Here is a 17,665-nt window from a genome sequence, read left to right as displayed (position 1 = left end):
TGCCGCGCGAGCCCATCTCGAAAGCACAAGCTGCTGGAGGCGATACGCGGACTGCCTCGTCGACAGCAGCGACTGCTCCCAGCACGGCGGAGCGAGGCCGGTCGGCTCCACGGCGGCAGGCAGAGAAGGACAGCGAGCCATGTTGCGTTGCAGACCACCGTACGACGAGGCCGATACTTTTACAAGGTGACGAGTGACACTATCTTGCTATCCAACGGCGAGTATGATCGGAGAGCCGCCGATTCAAGAGAAAGAGGGAACTGGAGGCCACGTACGGTAGAGAAATGAAGAAGCGGGAGGAGGGTGAGATGCGGCGTTGCTCGATTGCGCTCGGTCCACGCTAGAGAGCGAGACCGTAAACGACCCTGTCACCTCCTTCGATTCCCATCGGCAGGTCTGCGGGATGCGAAAGGCGATGGCTTGACGCGACTTCGGCAGCATGCGAGCGGGCGGGGCCCAGGGGCTCAGTCGAGACGCGGACCATGCCGAAGCCACCCTGCCCCGACGATGCTTGTCGCTCCGCGAAAACGCCGTCGCTGGATTCCATCGAAGGGCTCAAGCACTCGACGAGGTTGGCCAGCTTGGCCCGATCCGATGGCCGCTGCGACGAGTTGCGAGCCGAGGGGGGCGGCGATAGAGGCGGCGCAGCGTCCAGCATCCGGAAAAAGTCGTCTGAGCTGACGTGCTGGTAGCCCGTCATCGACGTCGTGTTGGCTTGCAAGGACGCGGCCACGACGTTGAAAGCATCCTTCGCGCCTGTCCAAGGGGGCGTGTCTGGGACGGTACCCCCAGTCGCTCGAGCTTCGCCCCGCCCTGCACTAGATGCACGAGGCTTAGGAATCGACGGCGATGCGGAGTGCGCCCGCACAAACGACCGCTTGTGCAGTTGCGGTAGCCCCTTGATGGCGGTGATGGCAGGGGCAACTCCGTGGTGGGTGTCGCTGGCGTCGGACGAGCGGCGTGATGCGGTCGGAGCGGAGGCGGCAGAGCCTTTGCGCGAATGGACAGTGCTACGCAGCAGGGCGCCTGGAAAGCAGCCACCGTCCTCCGAGCCCGGGGTAGGCAAATCGGGCAGCGGCGTCGCTGGCGGTGGACACGGAGGTGGCGAGAACGGCGATGCGACATGCAGTGCCTTGGACAGGTCCGGGCTCGGCAGGGAATGCTTTCGCGACGATGACGACGACGTCGCCGTCGTCGAGGTCGTCTTTCCGACAAGCGCGAGGTGCAGGGGAGGTTTGGACCGTCTCTCGCGCAAAGGCGACCTCGCTGGCAGCAGTGGCGGCAACGGGGCTATCCGCAGCGGTGGAGAGGGCTCTGTGGGGTACGCCAACCGATGCCTGATCTGCCCGCCGGCTGCTGCGGCCGCGCGGAGGGATCCGTGCGAGTGGCGTTCTCGAAGCGTCTTTGGCGGCGGAGGAAAGTTGAACTGGCTGAGGTCCAAGCTCTCGGTCGAGAGGAGCGAGGGGATGGTCACCTTTTCGCCATCCTTCGCTCCTTGTGAAGATGCACGGGTGCCTGTGCCGGTACGACGGCGGTCTGTCGATCTTCGGCCGCTCTCTGCCTCCGCATCGGTAAAGACGTCCCTAAGGCTCGAGGCGCTAGATTTGGATCGCCCGCGTAGAGACTTGCTGCCTGAAATGCCTCTTCCATGGCCTGGCTTCTTGGACGCAGGGCCCAAGACGGGTGAACAGAGCATCTCGACAGTGTCGCTGGTGGGAATAGCGAGGCTGCCAAGGCCGGGCCCCCTCAGGGCACGCCGGGCCTCGGGGATCCACTGGAATCGTATGAGAGCGGCTTCAATGGCTCGCTCCGCGTGGTCCTCGTCATCATCGTCACCGTCATCTTCGTCTCGGCCGTCTGTTCGGAGCTGTTGGTGAGCCAACGTTACCGGCTGGATGGCCCGTGGCAGGGGGGCTCGCGGCGGTGTCCGCCCTGTGGCTTTGTGGGCGTCGAAGAAATCTGAAGTGGTTCTGCGATGCTCAAGGCCTTTGATGCTGTCGGCTGGCCCTCGTTCGGCTCCCATCGCGAAGCACGTCCTGATCTTGCCTCTCCCGAACCCTGTTGCTGGGTCAAGCGCCGACAAATCTTCTGGAAGTAAGGCAGTACGGTCCCGATGCGAGCCGTCAGCTGGCGGTGCGATCTGTAAGCAGTCTTGTGCGATGACAAGCCCTTGGACTGTAATGTCCTGCTCGAAAGCGCTGGCTTGCGTCGTTGGACGGGCGGTTTCGTCTGCTTCGACGAGGCTGAGTGAGCGTGTCGAAGTGAGAGGAGGGCTGGGAACCGCCTTTGCCATGATTTGATGTTCGAGTGCCAGTCTTTGTACCTCGTCTCACCTGGCCGATCCCGGGGTAGATGATAGAGGTGCAGGAGGCCTCACAGCGCGCGTTCGTCCGGACTCGGAGGCCGGCGACAAGCCGTCCGTGATGGAGCGAGAGGTACGTGGCTCAACCAGAGACTTCTGGCAGGACCGGGTGGTTTGAGGGGAGCCAGAAGGAGTAGGCGGCACCTTGATTCTGACGATGAAGAGGTCTTCTCACACCGGCGCTACTGGATACTTTCTTAAAGGCGTTGGTATCGCAAGGCGTGATGGGTTCCTCGTGTGACGCTGCAGATCGTGCGAGGTAGATCGTGGGTTGGGGGAGGGGGCGGGTGTCACGGCAGAAACAGAGAGGCGCAGAGGGAGGTGGAGTGGGAGGGAGAGGTGCATGTCAGAGATCAGAGAGAAGCTCAGATGTTGGGTTGCTTCTCATGAGCGTGAGGTCTACGTCTGACGCTGCAAGCTTGTTTACGGGGCTCCCAGTCGCCTGGCTGAGACATCCCTCGCCGCTTCCATGGTCCAACTCACCTGCGGCGATGTACCGGGATCTGGTCTTTAGGATGATGGAAAGGCTGGGTGCCTCTTGGAGGCCGCACTCGCGCCTCAGTGTTGAAAGGCGAGCAAGGCGAACGTCGTCGAGAGAAAGCAGTGGCAACGATGGCCACGCGATGTGAAGGAGGGCCGAAACAAGAAGGCGGATGGGTGGGTGCGTGCAGGTTGTCGAGGCCGAGTGCACCGAGTCCTTGGTCCCGATTGCTCCAAATGCCGATGACTGTCTCAGCCCGAGCCCGGTATTGGTAGCGCGGTGTTGGAGGGGAGGGGGCAGGTCGAGGGGCAAGGATCTCTACGGCCGGCCGAGGACGTCTTGCCTATATGTACGTGGCCATGTAGGGACCCGCTCTCCGTGGTCCCGCAAAGGGCAGCCACCGATAGCAGTGTCATGCATCTCGGCCCATCTCATGTGGGCTGCATAGCCGGCTGCAGAACAAATAAGCAGTAGGTGAGGCGATGATGCCCTGCTGCGTGGCTGCAGCTACCTAGGTATATGTCGATGTACAGCTAGTACTGTACGAGGTAGGACCACGCCATGGTGCCGTGCTCGCCGGGTCGGGTGGCAGTCGTCCCTGAGCGTGGTACTCCGAACGATATGGTCTATAGAACTGCTCAGGTCGCCGACGCGGGGCTCAGATTGCGACAGCAGCACACGAGGCACGCAAGGTGGATGCAGAGGCCATGTAGATGGGTAGGTGATTCGACGCGTGCGACGGCCAACGCGACCGCAGCGGATCGCACTTTAGGTGGGTACCAACCTGGTCATGCCCGAGAGACGAATTGACACGTTGAGAGATCAGACTCTGCCTCGATCGCAGGCGGAATGCAAGCAGAGGCGGCGCCTCTGACAATGCAAAGACACGAGAACGGCAAACAGACCATTGTGAGGCATCAGCATGGCGCCTTTGGGGGACGCAAGGGATCGCAGGAGGAAGCGCCGCCGCCGCCACTGAACGCCGGACGTGCCCATCGTTCAGGGGCGGTACCCGGAGCTGTTTCGTGCCGGCGATCAAGTGACTGGATGCACGATAGGGGAATGTTTGTACAGTTGTATGTATGTAGGAAGCCGCGCTTCCATGACGAGTACCAAGCAAGCCAAGCCAAGCTGAACGGCCAGATCGGTGCGCAGGCGCCGTTCTTGCCGATTGATAGGGACCATCTCAAGCGGCCTGAGGTCGCGTGCATGACCGCGCGGCAAGGCCGGCCAACTGCTTCGAAGACAGTACGTCTGTGGGTGCTGCGATCGATGTGATGAAGCCAAGTAGTGTGGCACCATGCCGTGCCGAAGTTTCAGCTTGTCGTGGTCTGGTCCCGTCGAGGCGGCTTGAGGACCCGGCGTAGGATGACGGAGTGTGGTGCAGTCGCTGCGGCGGCCATCGAGAAATTAGAAAGTGGCGGAGGGGGGGAGATGGGGATGGTCGAGGAGGAATGCGATAAAAGTCGAGCGTGGTACGACGTCGTCTACATGCCTCGGTATGGAGCTGGTGCCAGGCACCGCATGTTCGCGGGCGGTGGTGTCGGTGGCCGGGCTGGCGGTACCAGCGGTCCCGTCGGATTGTCCAGAAGCTGGGCTGTGCTCGCGAGGCCAGGTGGCATCGGTCAGCCGCCTCTCGCCTTTGCTCGGCTCTCAGCCTCTATGTGCCAGGCGACGTGATTCGATGGCAAATTTATCGAGTCGCCTCCGGTTCAGCAGGAAGCCCGTTGTAGCAACGAGCAGCTCTAGTACCAGAGTATCATCGAAGTAGCAGGTAGGGCCTTGGCCAGACGATACGGGTGCCTGCCTTGCTGCTCGAGCGCGGAGAAGCCGAAGTGGAAGCTGGGATGACCACGTCGACAAGCAAGCTAAGCAGCCTTGGTTCGTCGCTGAGAGGCGCCAAGGCGGGCAGGCCGAAGCAGGCAGGCCGCGGCCGGTACCGTCGTGCTGCAGGTCGTCGCACGGGCGTGGGGCATGTCTCGCCTCGGCTGGCTTGCTGCTTGCTTCTCACGCTGCGCTGCGCTGAGGTTTCGGCGACGCGAGGCCAGGACCCTGGACTGGCCAAATTGGACACCCACGGCATGCGCCTTGCTTGCTGGCCAGACAAAGGAACGGAACGCGCCGCGCGTGCAGGCCCAACCCATCCTCGCAGGACCTGACCGAACCGACGCCATTCCAGCCAAGCAGCCAGGCGACCTGCCTCTACGGGCGAGTGCGGTGCCTCTGAGCACCGCGTCTTTGCCACGCGGCGATGCTAGTGGCGTCCGTCCGCGCTGAGCGGGAAGCGCGGTTCAGCTTCATCCCCATCGGGACTTCCGATGGTCCGGGACAAGCGGGCTCGCGTCCGCGTCACGTATGCATGTCCGGCTTGAGCGATCGCATCATGGTTGCTGGGCCTTTAACTTCTTCTTGGCCTTGGAGAGAGTGTGGTGGAATACGGAGTTTCGGGACCGAGCCGACGCTGCGAGCCAAGAGCTCCAAGGCTGAGACAAGGCGAGGACGACAAGGGGTTGTCGCTGTGCCGTGCAATGCAGTACTGTGGCCAGACTAAGAGAGGGAAAGGAGGGTGATGATGGGGCTACAGAGAGGATGAGGGAGCGGGTAAAGAGAGAGGAGCGAGGCAAGGGAGCGTTATCGGGGAGAGGTCCGGGGCGGCCTGGGCGCGCGGAACCTCGATCCCCGCAAGGACAAAGCAACGGCCGGACAGATATGCTACACAGGGACACGACCAAGGGAGCGAGGCGCGAGCTGCGAGAGAAAGAGCGAGGGAGAGAGAGAGAGAGGCGCAACGAAGGTGGGGCTGCGACGTGAAGAAAGCCGCGCGAATGCGCTGAGTCTGGACGCCGAGCAGATCTAGGTCGGGGACAGAGAGAGGAGAGAGAAGCTGGACAGGGAGAGAAGGTACGAAGGCGGTGCGGCCTCATCAATGGCAGCCATTAGAAGGCGTGGCCGCGCTGCAGTTCGATCGAGGTGGCGCCCGCGCCATCGAGGCCGGATTTTTGGATGTGCACGACGACGACGGCGACAACCTCTTCGTCGACGGCCGTCGCGGTCGACTCGATGCTCGAAGCTCGAGAATGCCGCTTGTTGCGCCCGGCGGCGCCGCTCGAGCCAAGCGCGGGGCTCGGTGGCGCCTGCTGCGGCGTATACACAGGGCGGGCCAGGATGGCGATCCGCAGCGAGATGGGCGTCGGGCCGAACTTGGGCGGCACCGTGCCGCTCAGCTCCTGCATCCGAGAGTCCCAGGTGAGCCACTCGAGGAAGCTGGGCCGCGTGTTCCAGTACTCGACGTACTTGTCGTCCTGCAATACCGGTGTATAGTTGAGCCGCCGCCCGCTCCTCTTGCCCGGGGAGTCGGGCGCTCCGCCCATGATGGGCGGCGCCTGCGAGGCAGAGAGCACCTTGACCCGGATCAGCTCGCCGGGCGTTGCTCGGACATGCTGCTCAGCCTGCCGGTGTCGCCCACCTTGCCCGCTCATTGAGCTCGGTCGGCGGCGGTCAGGGGCAGGGGCAGTGTCGAAGGGAAAGTCGAGGGCTGCCTCGGTGTCGGCGCCGCCGATAGGGAGCTGCGGCGTTGGAGGCAGCGGAGCGATCGAGGGGCGGACGACGCGCACAGTCTCTTCGGGCCTGACAATCGTCCGCTCGGCGGGGCCGTCGTCGAACCGCACCGCGCTGATGTCGGCACCGCCTAGGCCGGGCATGTAGCTGGTGCGCTTTCCCTGGTCGGCAGACGAGGCTTGCTCCTGTTCTCGGCGCAGCACGTCTTCGACGTAGACAGGCTCGTCCTCGGCATCCTCGAAGGCGGCCACGCTGCTGCTGATGTCGTGGTCCATGGCCACGACGCGGTGGGACGTGTTGCGCTGGCCGGGCTGGATGGTCACCTGCTGTGGCGCAGAGACGGTGCCCGTCGATTGCACCTGCACCTTGCGAGCGCGCGTGACGACAGCATCGACGTCTCCATCCAGCTCCTCGTCGATAGTGGCGCTTGTCGTCATGTTGGCGAGCCGGTGGCGCGAACGGTTGACGTCGTGATCGCCGTCGGCCTCTGTCGGGCGCGTGTCGAAGCCGTGGCCGAGGTTGAAGGCCGGGCTGTCGTTGATGTGAGCGTTCCGGTGGCGCATGGGCACCAAGCCGCCGCGGCGGACGGGCACCTCGGTCGGTGATTCGGACCTCGAGTCGCCGCTGAAGATGGAGATCGAGACGGATCCACTACCTGGCGTCTCGGCACGCTGGCTGTGACGGCTGCTGGCCCGCGAGCCGTCATGCATCCAAAGGTCACTCTCCCAGCTGCTTCGAGCATGGCTGCGAGAGTGGCCTATGGGCAGGTTCGGGTCGCCGTAAGGGTTGTCGCCATCGACGATACCCTCGAGTCCGAGACCGATGCTGCCCGCAGCCTGCGCGTTGCGGTGGGCGCTGTTGAATGTGGCATCCCGAACGAGGCTGCGGCCCGACTTGGACTTGACCTTGAGGAAGCCGAGAAGCTTCGACTTGGTCGGGCGCTCTTCCTGCGTCGGCACCGGGCCCGTCGCCGGCTCCCCCACGTTGTGCATGGTGATCGAGACCTGTGAGCCGCTCTTGCCCATGTTCTCGCGCGACACCTTGGACGAGATGATGCCGCCTCCGACGATGCGTTTCTCCGAATAGGGTGAGTGTCCGGCGTGGAGGTAAGGGCTGGCATCGTCGCGATGCTTGGCTCGGCGCCATTTCTGCATCAGCGGGCTGGACTTGGCACCGAAGACCATCATCGGCGACTTGCCCTCGGTCAAGGTGCGATCGTCGTCGGCAGAGGTGTCGAAATCGAGCTGGCGTCCGTGCGTGTCATGCTCCTCAGCCGCGCACGTGCGACGGCAGCACATCATCAGCAGGACAAGGAGGAAAATGCCTCCGACAGACCCCAGCGATGCGGCAAGCGCAATCTTGGCCGAGCTGCTGAGCCCTTTGCTTCCTCCGACATCTGCGTTGTCTCGCCCCCCGGGCTTTGTGGAAGGAGCAGGTGCGGCACGGTCGGAAGACAAAAGCATGAAGCTGGTGCTGCTGACACCACCACCGGCACCGTCGGGGTTGACTGCCTGCAGCGTGACTCTGACCTTGGCATCCTTGAGCTCGGCAGGCGCCTGACCGGAGAGGCTGGGGCCCTTTTTGTCGACATTGATCCAGTCCATCGCGCTGGGAGGATCCAGGGTCACATTGACGGGGGGGCGGCGCTGGTCGCCTCCGGCGCGAATGTACTGTGCGAGGTCCACTTGGAAGCGTTTTCCACTCTGCACGGAGACGTCCGGCAGTGTCGAATCAGTGAACGCGCTGGGAAAGACGTTGAAGGTCAGGTTGGTCTGCAGGGCGTCGTGGTCGGCGTCCTTGATCGAAATCGGCACCATCAGTGTTGATGATGTATTTCCGGTGGTGTCGACCGGGGGGGTACCCTTGATCACGCGAGAAGAGGCGTCGAAGCTCATCCAGGGGTAGCTTGTGGTATCGAGAGCGACGTCAAAGTTGGTCTGACCAGCTTGTTGCCTCCCATCGATCAAGACTTGAGGCGGCTCGATCGTGTGCTCGAATGCTGATCCGGCGGTCGCGTTGACTGCACGCAGCGGCCGGCCAAGCGTCAGGGCGCCTGCGCTGACCACGAGCACGACCGAGCTGCTCGCGTCGCTGTATCCGTCGACGGTCGAGGCTGATACCACGACCTCAAAGCTGCTTCCCTCGTTGCCCGGTGTGGTCGGAGCGACACCCCAGAGCGTCAGCGTCGGGTCGTAGTGCAGCCATCCGGGCAGCGGAGCCCCGGTGGAGAGTCGGGCCGCGGTGCGAAGGTTGCCAGAGGGAGAGGTGAAGGTGTCGCCGGCGAACCCAAGGCTGAAAGACCAGCCGAGAGGTAGGTGCTGCTCGCCGCCAGGCAGTATGTTGCCAGGAGACAGGCTGCTTGCTTCGGGCAGTTGCTGTGGGAGCGGCTTGTTGAGGGAGGCGCCACGGCCCGCACGGGTGACCAGGTCAAAGCTGTCGCGCGCCGATTCACCCCCTTCTTCGGACGCTACAATCGTCACTGTCGCCGAACCTGCATCGCTGGCTCGGGGGCTGCCCGAAATAGTCCTCGAGACGCTGTCGAATGTCGCCCAGCTCGGGAGGCCCTGGGCGTCGTACGAGATCGTGTGACCGACATTGTCGGTGGTGAAGGTGTCGGACCCAAACGACCACGAATAGGGGCTGTCTAGCCTGGCGATCCGGGGCAGCTGGCCTGCGATCGGGTTCCGCAAGGTCACGTCCGCTAGTGATCCGGAAACGAGTAGGAGAGCCGACAGCGCCAGTCCGGTGCGTATTTGAGACGTGCCGGGCCTGCAGCCCAGAGAGCTGCGCATGCTGATGGCCTTGTTTTGACGCACAAGGATTGCAGTTTGTCGGTCGTGCTGACTGCAGCGAGTGGAATGGTGCTGGGCGGGTGACCGAGTGTCGCCTCGGAAGAATGAAGCCGTCGGACCCTCGCTTGAAGTGTCGAGCTTGTCGGTAGACGCGTGCAGTCGGTGCGGTGGCGAGGGTAGCGATGAGGTGGCGACGAGACACAAGAACAGAGCAGCGAACAAGGGATAGGCGGAAAGGGAAAGGCAGGGGACGAAGGGGGAGGAAGGGAGAAGGGGGAAGGGGAGGGGAGGGGAGGAGCAGAGAACGCTGCCGGACGGAGCGTGGCGGGGAGGGGAGGGGAGGGGAGCGGCAAAGGAGACGGAGTGTGGATGGTGGTGGTGGAGAGGAAAGTAGCGAGAGGCGTCCGGGAGGAACCCCGTTCAGGAGGGGCCAAGCTGGGTGAGAGACGTTGAGGAAGAGTGTCCGGCCGGGCGTGATCCCAGCTGCGCCTGAATCGCCGTTCCGTTCGCGACCATCGTCCATCACGTCGCGAGCGGCCGGAGTCTGGCAGGCCGGGCTAGTGGTGCTCGTCTCGTTTCGGTGCCGGACCGAGATGGGACGACGTCGGCTCAGCAAGAGTGTCAAAGAAGGTGAAGCATGGCACGCCACCTCGACGATGGCCTCGTGAAGCCGGAGGGATGCCAGAACGGCGAACGCGTCAGTCGAGCCCGAAACAGGCCACCTTCCAGATCGAGCATGGATCGAAACACGCAAGGGGCAAGGCAGCCGGACAAGAAAGCTGCAGGCGGGCGAGGGCGATCCATGCCGTGATAGACGAGCCCGGAAGTGCGCGTGAGCAGCTGTAGTCGCCGGAGGCAGCCTGACATGCATGGTCCGGAGCCTCTTGCGACGACGAGGACCAAAAGAGGAAAGACAGCCGGCGCTGCCTGCCATTCTGCCGCCGGCGAGCCGCGCGAAGCTGGCGAGCCTAACGTGGTTGGCAAAGCCACCTAGTCCCCTGGAAGGCGTCCAGAGCAAGGCTTGGGCTCGCAGAGGCAGGCGGGCAACACGGCGGCCACCAGAGAGGCGGGCGTTGCGCGAGGAGATGCTGCTCTGTCCTGGATGCTCGTTAGGGCGCAGGCGTGCGGCGCGTCTGAGCAGGCCTCAGGAATGAGACGGGCTTGCAAAGAGCATGCAGGCGGAGGGGGCTTTGGCCGTAGGCTGGCACCGCGTCCTAGAGTCAGAGTCACCACTTGGCCCCTACTCTGGCGCTCTCTGACCACTTGCGCCTCTCTTGGATCCCGGTGCGAGGCGCGCATGGCGCGGATTGTGAAGCATCTGGGACAGGGCGTGAGGGTGAAGAGGTGCCGGTGCCGGTGCCGCGACGAGCGAGCAGAGAGGGTGGCAGGCAAGGCAGCAAGACTTCGCTGAAAGTGAGGGATGGAAGCAGACCGTAGAGAAGGAGCGGCAGCATGAGATCGGCAGGCGAGTTCTGGCAGGTGCACGACATGCCTCTGCAGGCTTCGACGTGACCCCTGGCAGCCCAAAGGCGCGGATCTTTGCAGACAGCAAAAGGGGACGCCCGGCAGGGGCAGGGGCAGGCAGGCAGCAGGCAACCTTCAGGCCGAGGCTGCAGCATGCCCAGGCAGCCCAGGGTCCAGCTGGCCCTCGGGGCTTTTTTCTGTTGTTGGTGGAGCGGCTGGCTTGGCTGGCCACGCCGCGCCACGCCATTCTGGGGCAAACCCGGATCCGACAAGGAGAGCGGCTCGTCCAAAGGCCAACCCACGGGCCACCCTTTTGCCCCGCCTCAGTCTGGCGCCCCGTTTTGGAGCGCTGGCCTGGGCCCCTTCTTCTCCACTACTCTACTCCCCACGTCGACCTTGCCCAGCCTCTATCTGCACCAGCGACTCTGTTCACTCGCAGCACAGCCTGGGAAACCCCTCCACGATGTCCACGAAACAGTACAAGGCGGCCGGCGAGGATCTCTGGAAGAACCGGACCGAGAAGATCGTGAGTGCGCCCGCAGCAGGTCGACCGCCAGCCATGCCTGCGGTTGGCCCCCGCCCGCTCATCACCAAACGTCACTGACCCGGCTGGCTGCTTTGCGCGCGCCTTCTCGAATTCACGGCGACCGCAGAATGCAGAGCTCTTCACCCTCACCTACGGCGCCCTGGTGGTCCAGATGATCAAGGACTACGAAGACTACGCAGAGGTCAACAAGCAGCTCGAGAAGATGTGCGTGGCTCGCTGCTTTCCCTTGCCATCTCGTCATCGCTTTAACTCCTTATCGTCAATGCGGCTGTTGTCGACAAGGCTACTGATTCGAACTGCCTTCCACATCGTCCACTTCCGAATTTGCATCTACACAGGGGCTACAATATCGGCACGAGGCTCATCGAGGACTTCCTCGCAAGGACCAACATGACGCGCTGCTCCGATTTCAAGGAGGTCGGGGAGGTGGTCAGCAAGGTACGCTCTAAACGTTGATGCCATGATGCTCGCGCCGACTGTGGCATCCAGCTGACCTCGACTGCCCCTCCGCCATCCTGCTCCGCTCCCCTAGGTCGGCTTCAAGATGTTCCTCAACATCACACCCAACGTCGCTCATCTCTCTTCATTGGCCTCTGGCGGTACAAACGCTGGCGCGTCCAGCGAGGCGAATGCGGCGGCGGCGGCGACGACGGCAGCGGGGGTCATGGCGGGGACAGCAGCGTCGCAAGCCGGGCAAGAGTTCAGTCTGACGTTTGACGAGAACCCTTTGGCAGAGTTCGTCCAGCTGCCTGACGATGCGAGACAGGGCGGCCTCTGGTTCTCCAACGTGCTGGCAGGAGTGTTGCGCGGTGCCCTCGAAATGGCAAGTATCAGCCCTCGGCGGGCCTCGTCCTTAACCCACGATGCACCTGCTGACCATCGCTGCTGCTGCGGCCCGATTCCTCTTGTCGGCATGTCCTCGTTCTGGTTCGCCCTTCCCTCCAACCCCCCCCCCCCCCCCCCCTTTTTCCCCCCTCCATCCAACAGGTCCAGATGCAGACCGAGTGCTACTTTGTCTCGGACACGCTCCGCGGCGACGAGACAACGGAGCTCAGGGTGCGACTGCTCAGGTATCTCGACGAAGAGGCGCCCATTGCGGATGATTGAGGCAAGAGGCGTCGATGTGCAATGGCCAGAAAGCATACCCACCATCCTCTCCTGCCTTCATTGCGTGCCGGCCCCGGGTCCGATTACCGGGTGTAGCACGGCCCTGCAACCGGGCGCCGTTTCCGTCCTACCGTGGCCAGCTCGGGGGTCAGGCAACTCCAGCAAGGTTGCTCGACTCCGGCCATCCGACGTCGCGGCAGACGGCACCCTAACCTTGGCAGCTAGGAGCATCATGCTCGCTGTTGTATGGGCACCGACGCATCCGTCTGGCCCGAGGCCGTCTCGGTGGAGTAGGCAGGCTACGACGGCCCAGGCTGAAAGGGCGGCAGGATTACGCTCACGCTCTTGTGACCACGCTTGGTCCAAGGAATCTTCCGGAGGCCATGGCACACGGCATAGCCGCAGGACGCACCACGCTTCCTTGTGGCTCCATGTCGACGAATCCGATCAAGGTAGGGATGAGGCTGAAGGGAGGCTAGCTGACATCCTGGTATATAGGGGCAGGTCCGGGCCGCCGATGGCGAGATACACACATGGACCGATCTGGCCTGCTCTGCCGGGCGACCTTGCTGCGTTTGTGGACATAACCGGTGAGCATGGGACGGAAGGGGGCCGCTGAAGGACGTTGACGACGATCTAACCTTGCCGCTGCGTTGCGCAATGCTCTGGACCAGACACGATATGTCGACGCTGATGCCATCGAGCACGGCGGGATCAATCCGATCGCCGCCACCCTTTGAGCCAGGGGACCGGGTGGTGTTCTGGACGCGCCTCGATGGACGAGTGGTCAAGCTCGAAGGGCTCGTCATTGCAGTGAGTGCAGGTGGCCGTCGGTGACATCGAGAATCAACAGGCTGTGGCGGACAGAAGAGGGATGATGCTCATCCAGCTCTGCCCCAGCGTCTCGGCAGGTGGAAGACGAACAGGCGGACGTGCATACCACGCTGGGCCAGCGATCACGAGTGGTGAGTGAGTCTCGAGGGACGCGCAGCGTGGCGCCAAGGGAGGCGTCGAGAGCGGGAGCTGACTTGGACCCGCGGGGTGAGCCGCTGCCCGAGCACAGGTGCAAGGCGTGTCGTTTGTCAATATTGTCGCGTGGGACCAGGCCATCGTGCTCGGATTCGTGTCGTACCACTAGCGATGCGCGTGTTTTGCTATGGATGGCATGTATGGCAGATGCTCTGAATGTGGCGCAAGGTGTGCCCGTTGCGGAGGAGGATGGTCAGGCCGGCAGAGCGGCGTGGAAGTGAGCCCGCCATGGCTGTGGCAATCAAGCGGGCACTGGGTGCAGTCGAGGAGGTGTGGGCGAGCGAGGTGCGCGGATCCGAAAACCTCCAAGGCTGGCGGGGCCGCGTAACCTCTGGCCTCTGCTCCACTTTGGGTGCGGGCTGGCGGGCGAGCCAGGGCTGGCAGCCACTCGTCCTCACCCCGTCCTCCAGCCCAGCTGTCTCTCCGCTCACCGTTCACTCACGCCGCCACACTAAGAGTGCCATCATCAGAAGCATACACCACGCATCTCACCTCTTCCTTGCTCTGCAGCCTCCACTCGAATCGCCCACAGACCCCCTCACGCACCCACGCCATGTCGGCCAATCTGCGAGCGCAGCACGATGCGCTGCTCAAGTCCTTTTCCAGCTCGGCAGACCTCACGACGATCCGCAGCCAACTCACCAAGCTCAAGATCGCCCTCACAGAGGCCGGTCTCCTCGTCCCCTCACCCGAAGCAAAGCCACAGGACCTTGCCCTCGCGCGCGACGTCCTCGAGGTAGGCGCCTTTTGCAGCATCCGCGCAAAGGACGTCGAGAGCTTTGACCGGTACATGAACCTCTTGCGCGCCTTCTACAACGACTATGCGTGAGTATCCTGCCCGCGCGCTCGTCAGCTCATTGCCTCTGCCGTCTGGTTCTCCTCTGACGTGCCTTGGTTCATCGCTCGTCTCGACACGACAACAGGTCCGTGCTGCCCGCCTCGCAAAACCACCAGCCCCTGCTCGGCCTCTCGCTCCTCCGCCTGCTCTCGTCCAACGAGATTGCCTCGTTCCACACCGCCCTCGAGACGCTGCCGCCGGACCTGGTCCGCGACAGCCCTTACCTTCAGCACCCCGTCAACCTCGAGCGCTGGCTCATGGAGGGCTCCTACTCCAAGGTGTGGAGGGCGAGACAGCAGGCGCCGCGCGAAGAGTACAGCTTCTTTGTCGACCGCCTCATGGGCACCATTCGGTACGTTTCGCCTGGGACACGAGCGTCGGCATGCTTTCCCGTTCATTCGCGAAAGAGGGTCCAGAGTCTGCGGCTGCACGATGGGCTGACCGCGGTTTCGCTGCTCGTCATCCCGCCCCCCGCTCCTCCGTGTCCGATGCTCCCGGCTCGACAGACACGAGATCGCATCGTGCGAGGAAAAGGCCTACGACAGCCTACCTCTCAGCGACGCCGCGACGCTCCTCTTCTTTGACAACCTCCAGGAAGTCCTCAGCTTCGCCAATGAGGTGAGTGTGCGCCCCCCCATCCCCCTCGCATCGTTTCATTCCGCTCTCTGCTCCTCCCAGGCATGCTGACGTCCAGGTCCCCTCTCCGCCTCTTGCCCATCGAACAGCGAGGATGGCAGGTCAACCCTTCCACCCAGGTCGTCCACTTTTCCAACGCCTCGTCGGCCAGCACCCACACGATTCCCAAAAAGGCCACCATCTCGACCAACCTCCAGTTTGCAAAGGAGCTCGAGAGCATCGTCTAGACGCAGCAAATGCACACGCGCACACACACTCCTCGGTCCCGTACTCGTTCCAGTGTCCTTCCACCTTCGCAATGTGACAACCCTGTCCTCGTCCGGCCTCGAACCTGTCCCGTGGCCTGGCCCAGCGCTCTGATGGTTCCGCCCTGTCTTCGAGCGGTGCTGTGCGTACAGGAACAGGCATGCGCAGACGTTCACGGGCACACAGCCAGCCGGACTGACGCACGGACGCACAGGCGGACAGACACGTGGACGCTGTTGGCGTGACATGGGACGGCATTGGCGGTGGAAGCCCCAGCGGCCACGGTGCCATCGGGGTATTGGTAAAAGTACACAGCCCTGTGCCCGTCGCGGGGCGGGCGGGGGAGGGCCAGGTTCGTGAGGTGAGAAAGGAACAAGTGGTGACGCTGGGTGAGAGAAAAGGGGGCTGGGACACGCTGATAGCGGGGGGAATGACGATGCTGGCGGCCGTAATCATGAGGGCCGCGCGGTGGAGCGGTGCGTTGAGGAACGAGTGTCCGTGGAAGCCAGAGAGAGAGAGAGACGGGAAGATGCGGTTCGAGACTGGGACCAAGTCTAGGCCGAGAGAGCCCAGCGAGGCGGGCAGAGGCTGTTGGCCATCATTGGCCGGCGCCAATCGACTGTCCGCCCCCGTATTGCGGCGACGACAAGCCCGATCCTTGGGAGTCGACGCCGCTGCCGTTGCTATTTGTGGGCTGGAAGCCATTGACCAGCTTCCTCGGCGTCAGGCTCGAGCGGTCCGCCTGTTCGCCCCCCGTCCCGAACTGCAGGCTGTATCCGCTCGACGAGCCTCCGCCGCTGGCCGCATCCGAGGCCGGGAATTGAGCGGGCGGTGAGAAGCTGGCGCTCTGTCGCTGATATTGGCCCGTCCAGTCCGGCTCGGCGCGCTCGTCGTCGGCTTCTGCGATCCTGTTGGAACCCTGCTGATCCCGTGCGCGCTCGAGCTCCGCCTGCAGCTGCCTCGCCAGCGCGCTCGACTCGACGGGTGTCTGCTGTGGCGTGTTGGCCGGTGCCTGGGCGAAGCCACCGAAGCCGTATGAGCTGGTGCTCGAGCCCTGCGAACCGACCGAGCCGGGGCCGCCGAAGCCGACGGGCGGCGAGCTCTGACTATTGAGGAATCGAGCATCGAACCCGCTACCGCCGCCTCCTTGGTCGTTGGACATCGACATAGGGGATCGGCCAAAGTTGGAGCCGGATTGCTGCTGGGCATAGCTCTGCCATGTCTGGCCGCTCTGGCCGCGCGATCCCCCGGCCTCGACGCTGCCAGAAAGCATGGCGACATCGCCGTCGAGCGAGGAATGCGGCGGAGGGTAGGCACGATTGTCCCAGCGGGCGTTGGGCGGTCTCCGGCTGCTGTTGCTGCTCTGGCTGGCGTCGGAGTGTCCCGGGCCGAGCGCCTGCTGCCCCAGGGTCATCTTGAGGTTCTCCCTGATCTCGTTGAGGTCATTGCCGCGATCGCCGGCGTGGAAGCCATGCTGCATCGAGCCGATGAGGTCGTCGAGGTTGAGCGCCATGGTGAACAATCGAGGGAAACAGTGTGTGGAGCGTGAGGCGGTTGAGGGACGTGAGGGCAAGATGCTGCAAGTACGGAGCTATGCAGCGTGGTCGAAAGGCAGCTTTGGTGGGGATCAGACGCCGGATGAGCGGGCAAAGGGGGAAGGCGAGGGGCGTCAAGCTCGACCGTCTTGCTCAAGGTGAAGCTCGCGTGAGCCGATGCAATTGCCGTACGTGAGTAGTGTTGGCTCTGCGGGCTAAGGTTTTGCTGAAGACCAGATGAAGGCCAAGCCGAGGGTGACGTAGGCTGAGGCTATGCAGGTTTGCTCTGGACCCCAGATTATAAGAGTGCGAGGATGAGGTGGTGTCAAGCTGCTCGAGGTCGAGCAGGACAGAAGGCAGTGGTCAGAGGAGCAGACGACTGGCGTCACGTGAAGGAGAGAGGGAGGGGAGTGAGGGAGGTCCAAGTAGGGTGATGTCGTTGGCGCTCGGAGCAAGGCGAGGCAGGCTCGCGTAGAGCGATCCTGGCACGATGCAGCGGTGTGTGGGCTGCGGTCAAGGGTGGTGGCCAGAGTATGAGGTGGTAGGGTAGAGGCTGCGACAGCGTCCGACAGCGAGGGATTGAGATCGAGGAGCCGGTCGGTCGTCAACGGCTGGACCGGCAAGACTGGCAGGAACGGTGGACGAGACGACGGCGTGAGTGACGGTGACGGTGACAGTGGCGGTGGTGGGGGTGGTGGCGGTGGTGGTGATGAGGAGGACGAGGAGTAGGAGATCGAAGGTGGCGATGGAGACGTTGGAGATGAAGATCAAGAGAAGGCAGGGGCAGCGAGGCAGAGGCTGCTGTGGGCCACCTTCGGAGGCGAGGCGCGACAGAGGCAGGCCAGGCCAGGCCAGGCTAGGGCAGACGAGCTAAGGAGCGGGCGAGCGGGCGGGGCAGAGGCAGGCGGGCGGGCGGACGGGTGGGCTAGAGCAGCCCGGCGTATCGGCCGCCGCCCCGTCGGTCGAGTGCGGAGGAGGCTCAGCCAGGCCGGGCCAAAGTGCCACAGGCGGCCGCGCCGGAGCGAGCGAGGCGAGGCGAGGCCTGGCCTGGCCTCGCCAGGCCACGCAGG

At 63.7% G+C, this 17,665-nt stretch overlaps 6 protein-coding genes across 6 annotated transcripts; 3 read left to right on the top strand and 3 right to left on the bottom strand.

The window, feature by feature from the left end:
* Positions 1-340: 340 nt before the first annotated feature.
* PFL1_04129 (uncharacterized protein) lies at positions 341-2,293 on the bottom strand (the record flags this gene model as incomplete). Its single annotated transcript, XM_007881653.1, has 1 exon — positions 341-2,293. The coding sequence occupies one exon, from the start codon at positions 2,291-2,293 to the stop codon at positions 341-343; it is 1,953 nt and encodes a 650-aa protein (XP_007879844.1).
* A 3,486-nt stretch (positions 2,294-5,779) lies between these two features.
* Positions 5,780-9,193, bottom strand: PFL1_04128 (uncharacterized protein; the record flags this gene model as incomplete). Its single annotated transcript, XM_007881652.1, has 1 exon — positions 5,780-9,193. The coding sequence occupies one exon, from the start codon at positions 9,191-9,193 to the stop codon at positions 5,780-5,782; it is 3,414 nt and encodes a 1,137-aa protein (XP_007879843.1).
* A 1,927-nt stretch (positions 9,194-11,120) lies between these two features.
* Positions 11,121-12,311, top strand: PFL1_04127 (uncharacterized protein; the record flags this gene model as incomplete). The annotated part of the gene is made up of 5 exons (XM_007881651.1): positions 11,121-11,183; positions 11,311-11,408; positions 11,543-11,642; positions 11,737-12,027; positions 12,192-12,311. 5 exons carry the CDS (start codon positions 11,121-11,123, stop codon positions 12,309-12,311), a joined length of 672 nt encoding a protein of 223 aa, XP_007879842.1.
* A 681-nt stretch (positions 12,312-12,992) lies between these two features.
* PFL1_04126 (uncharacterized protein) lies at positions 12,993-13,449 on the top strand (the record flags this gene model as incomplete). Its single annotated transcript, XM_007881650.1, has 3 exons — positions 12,993-13,124; positions 13,223-13,276; positions 13,375-13,449. The coding sequence occupies 3 exons, from the start codon at positions 12,993-12,995 to the stop codon at positions 13,447-13,449; spliced, it is 261 nt and encodes an 86-aa protein (XP_007879841.1).
* Positions 13,450-13,893: 444 nt separating this feature from the next.
* Positions 13,894-15,041, top strand: PFL1_04125 (uncharacterized protein; the record flags this gene model as incomplete). Its single annotated transcript, XM_007881649.1, has 4 exons — positions 13,894-14,165; positions 14,264-14,530; positions 14,685-14,796; positions 14,904-15,041. The coding sequence occupies 4 exons, from the start codon at positions 13,894-13,896 to the stop codon at positions 15,039-15,041; spliced, it is 789 nt and encodes a 262-aa protein (XP_007879840.1).
* Positions 15,042-15,658: 617 nt separating this feature from the next.
* PFL1_04124 (uncharacterized protein) lies at positions 15,659-16,573 on the bottom strand (the record flags this gene model as incomplete). Its single annotated transcript, XM_007881648.1, has 1 exon — positions 15,659-16,573. The coding sequence occupies one exon, from the start codon at positions 16,571-16,573 to the stop codon at positions 15,659-15,661; it is 915 nt and encodes a 304-aa protein (XP_007879839.1).
* Positions 16,574-17,665: the final 1,092 nt, after the last annotated feature.

The sequence above is a fragment of the Pseudozyma flocculosa genome (genome assembly GCF_000417875.1).
Source record: "Pseudozyma flocculosa PF-1 unplaced genomic scaffold scaffold00013, whole genome shotgun sequence".
Taxonomy (NCBI): Eukaryota; Fungi; Basidiomycota; class Ustilaginomycetes; order Ustilaginales; family Ustilaginaceae; genus Pseudozyma; species Pseudozyma flocculosa.
This window is presented reverse-complemented; position numbering and strand designations above follow the sequence as displayed.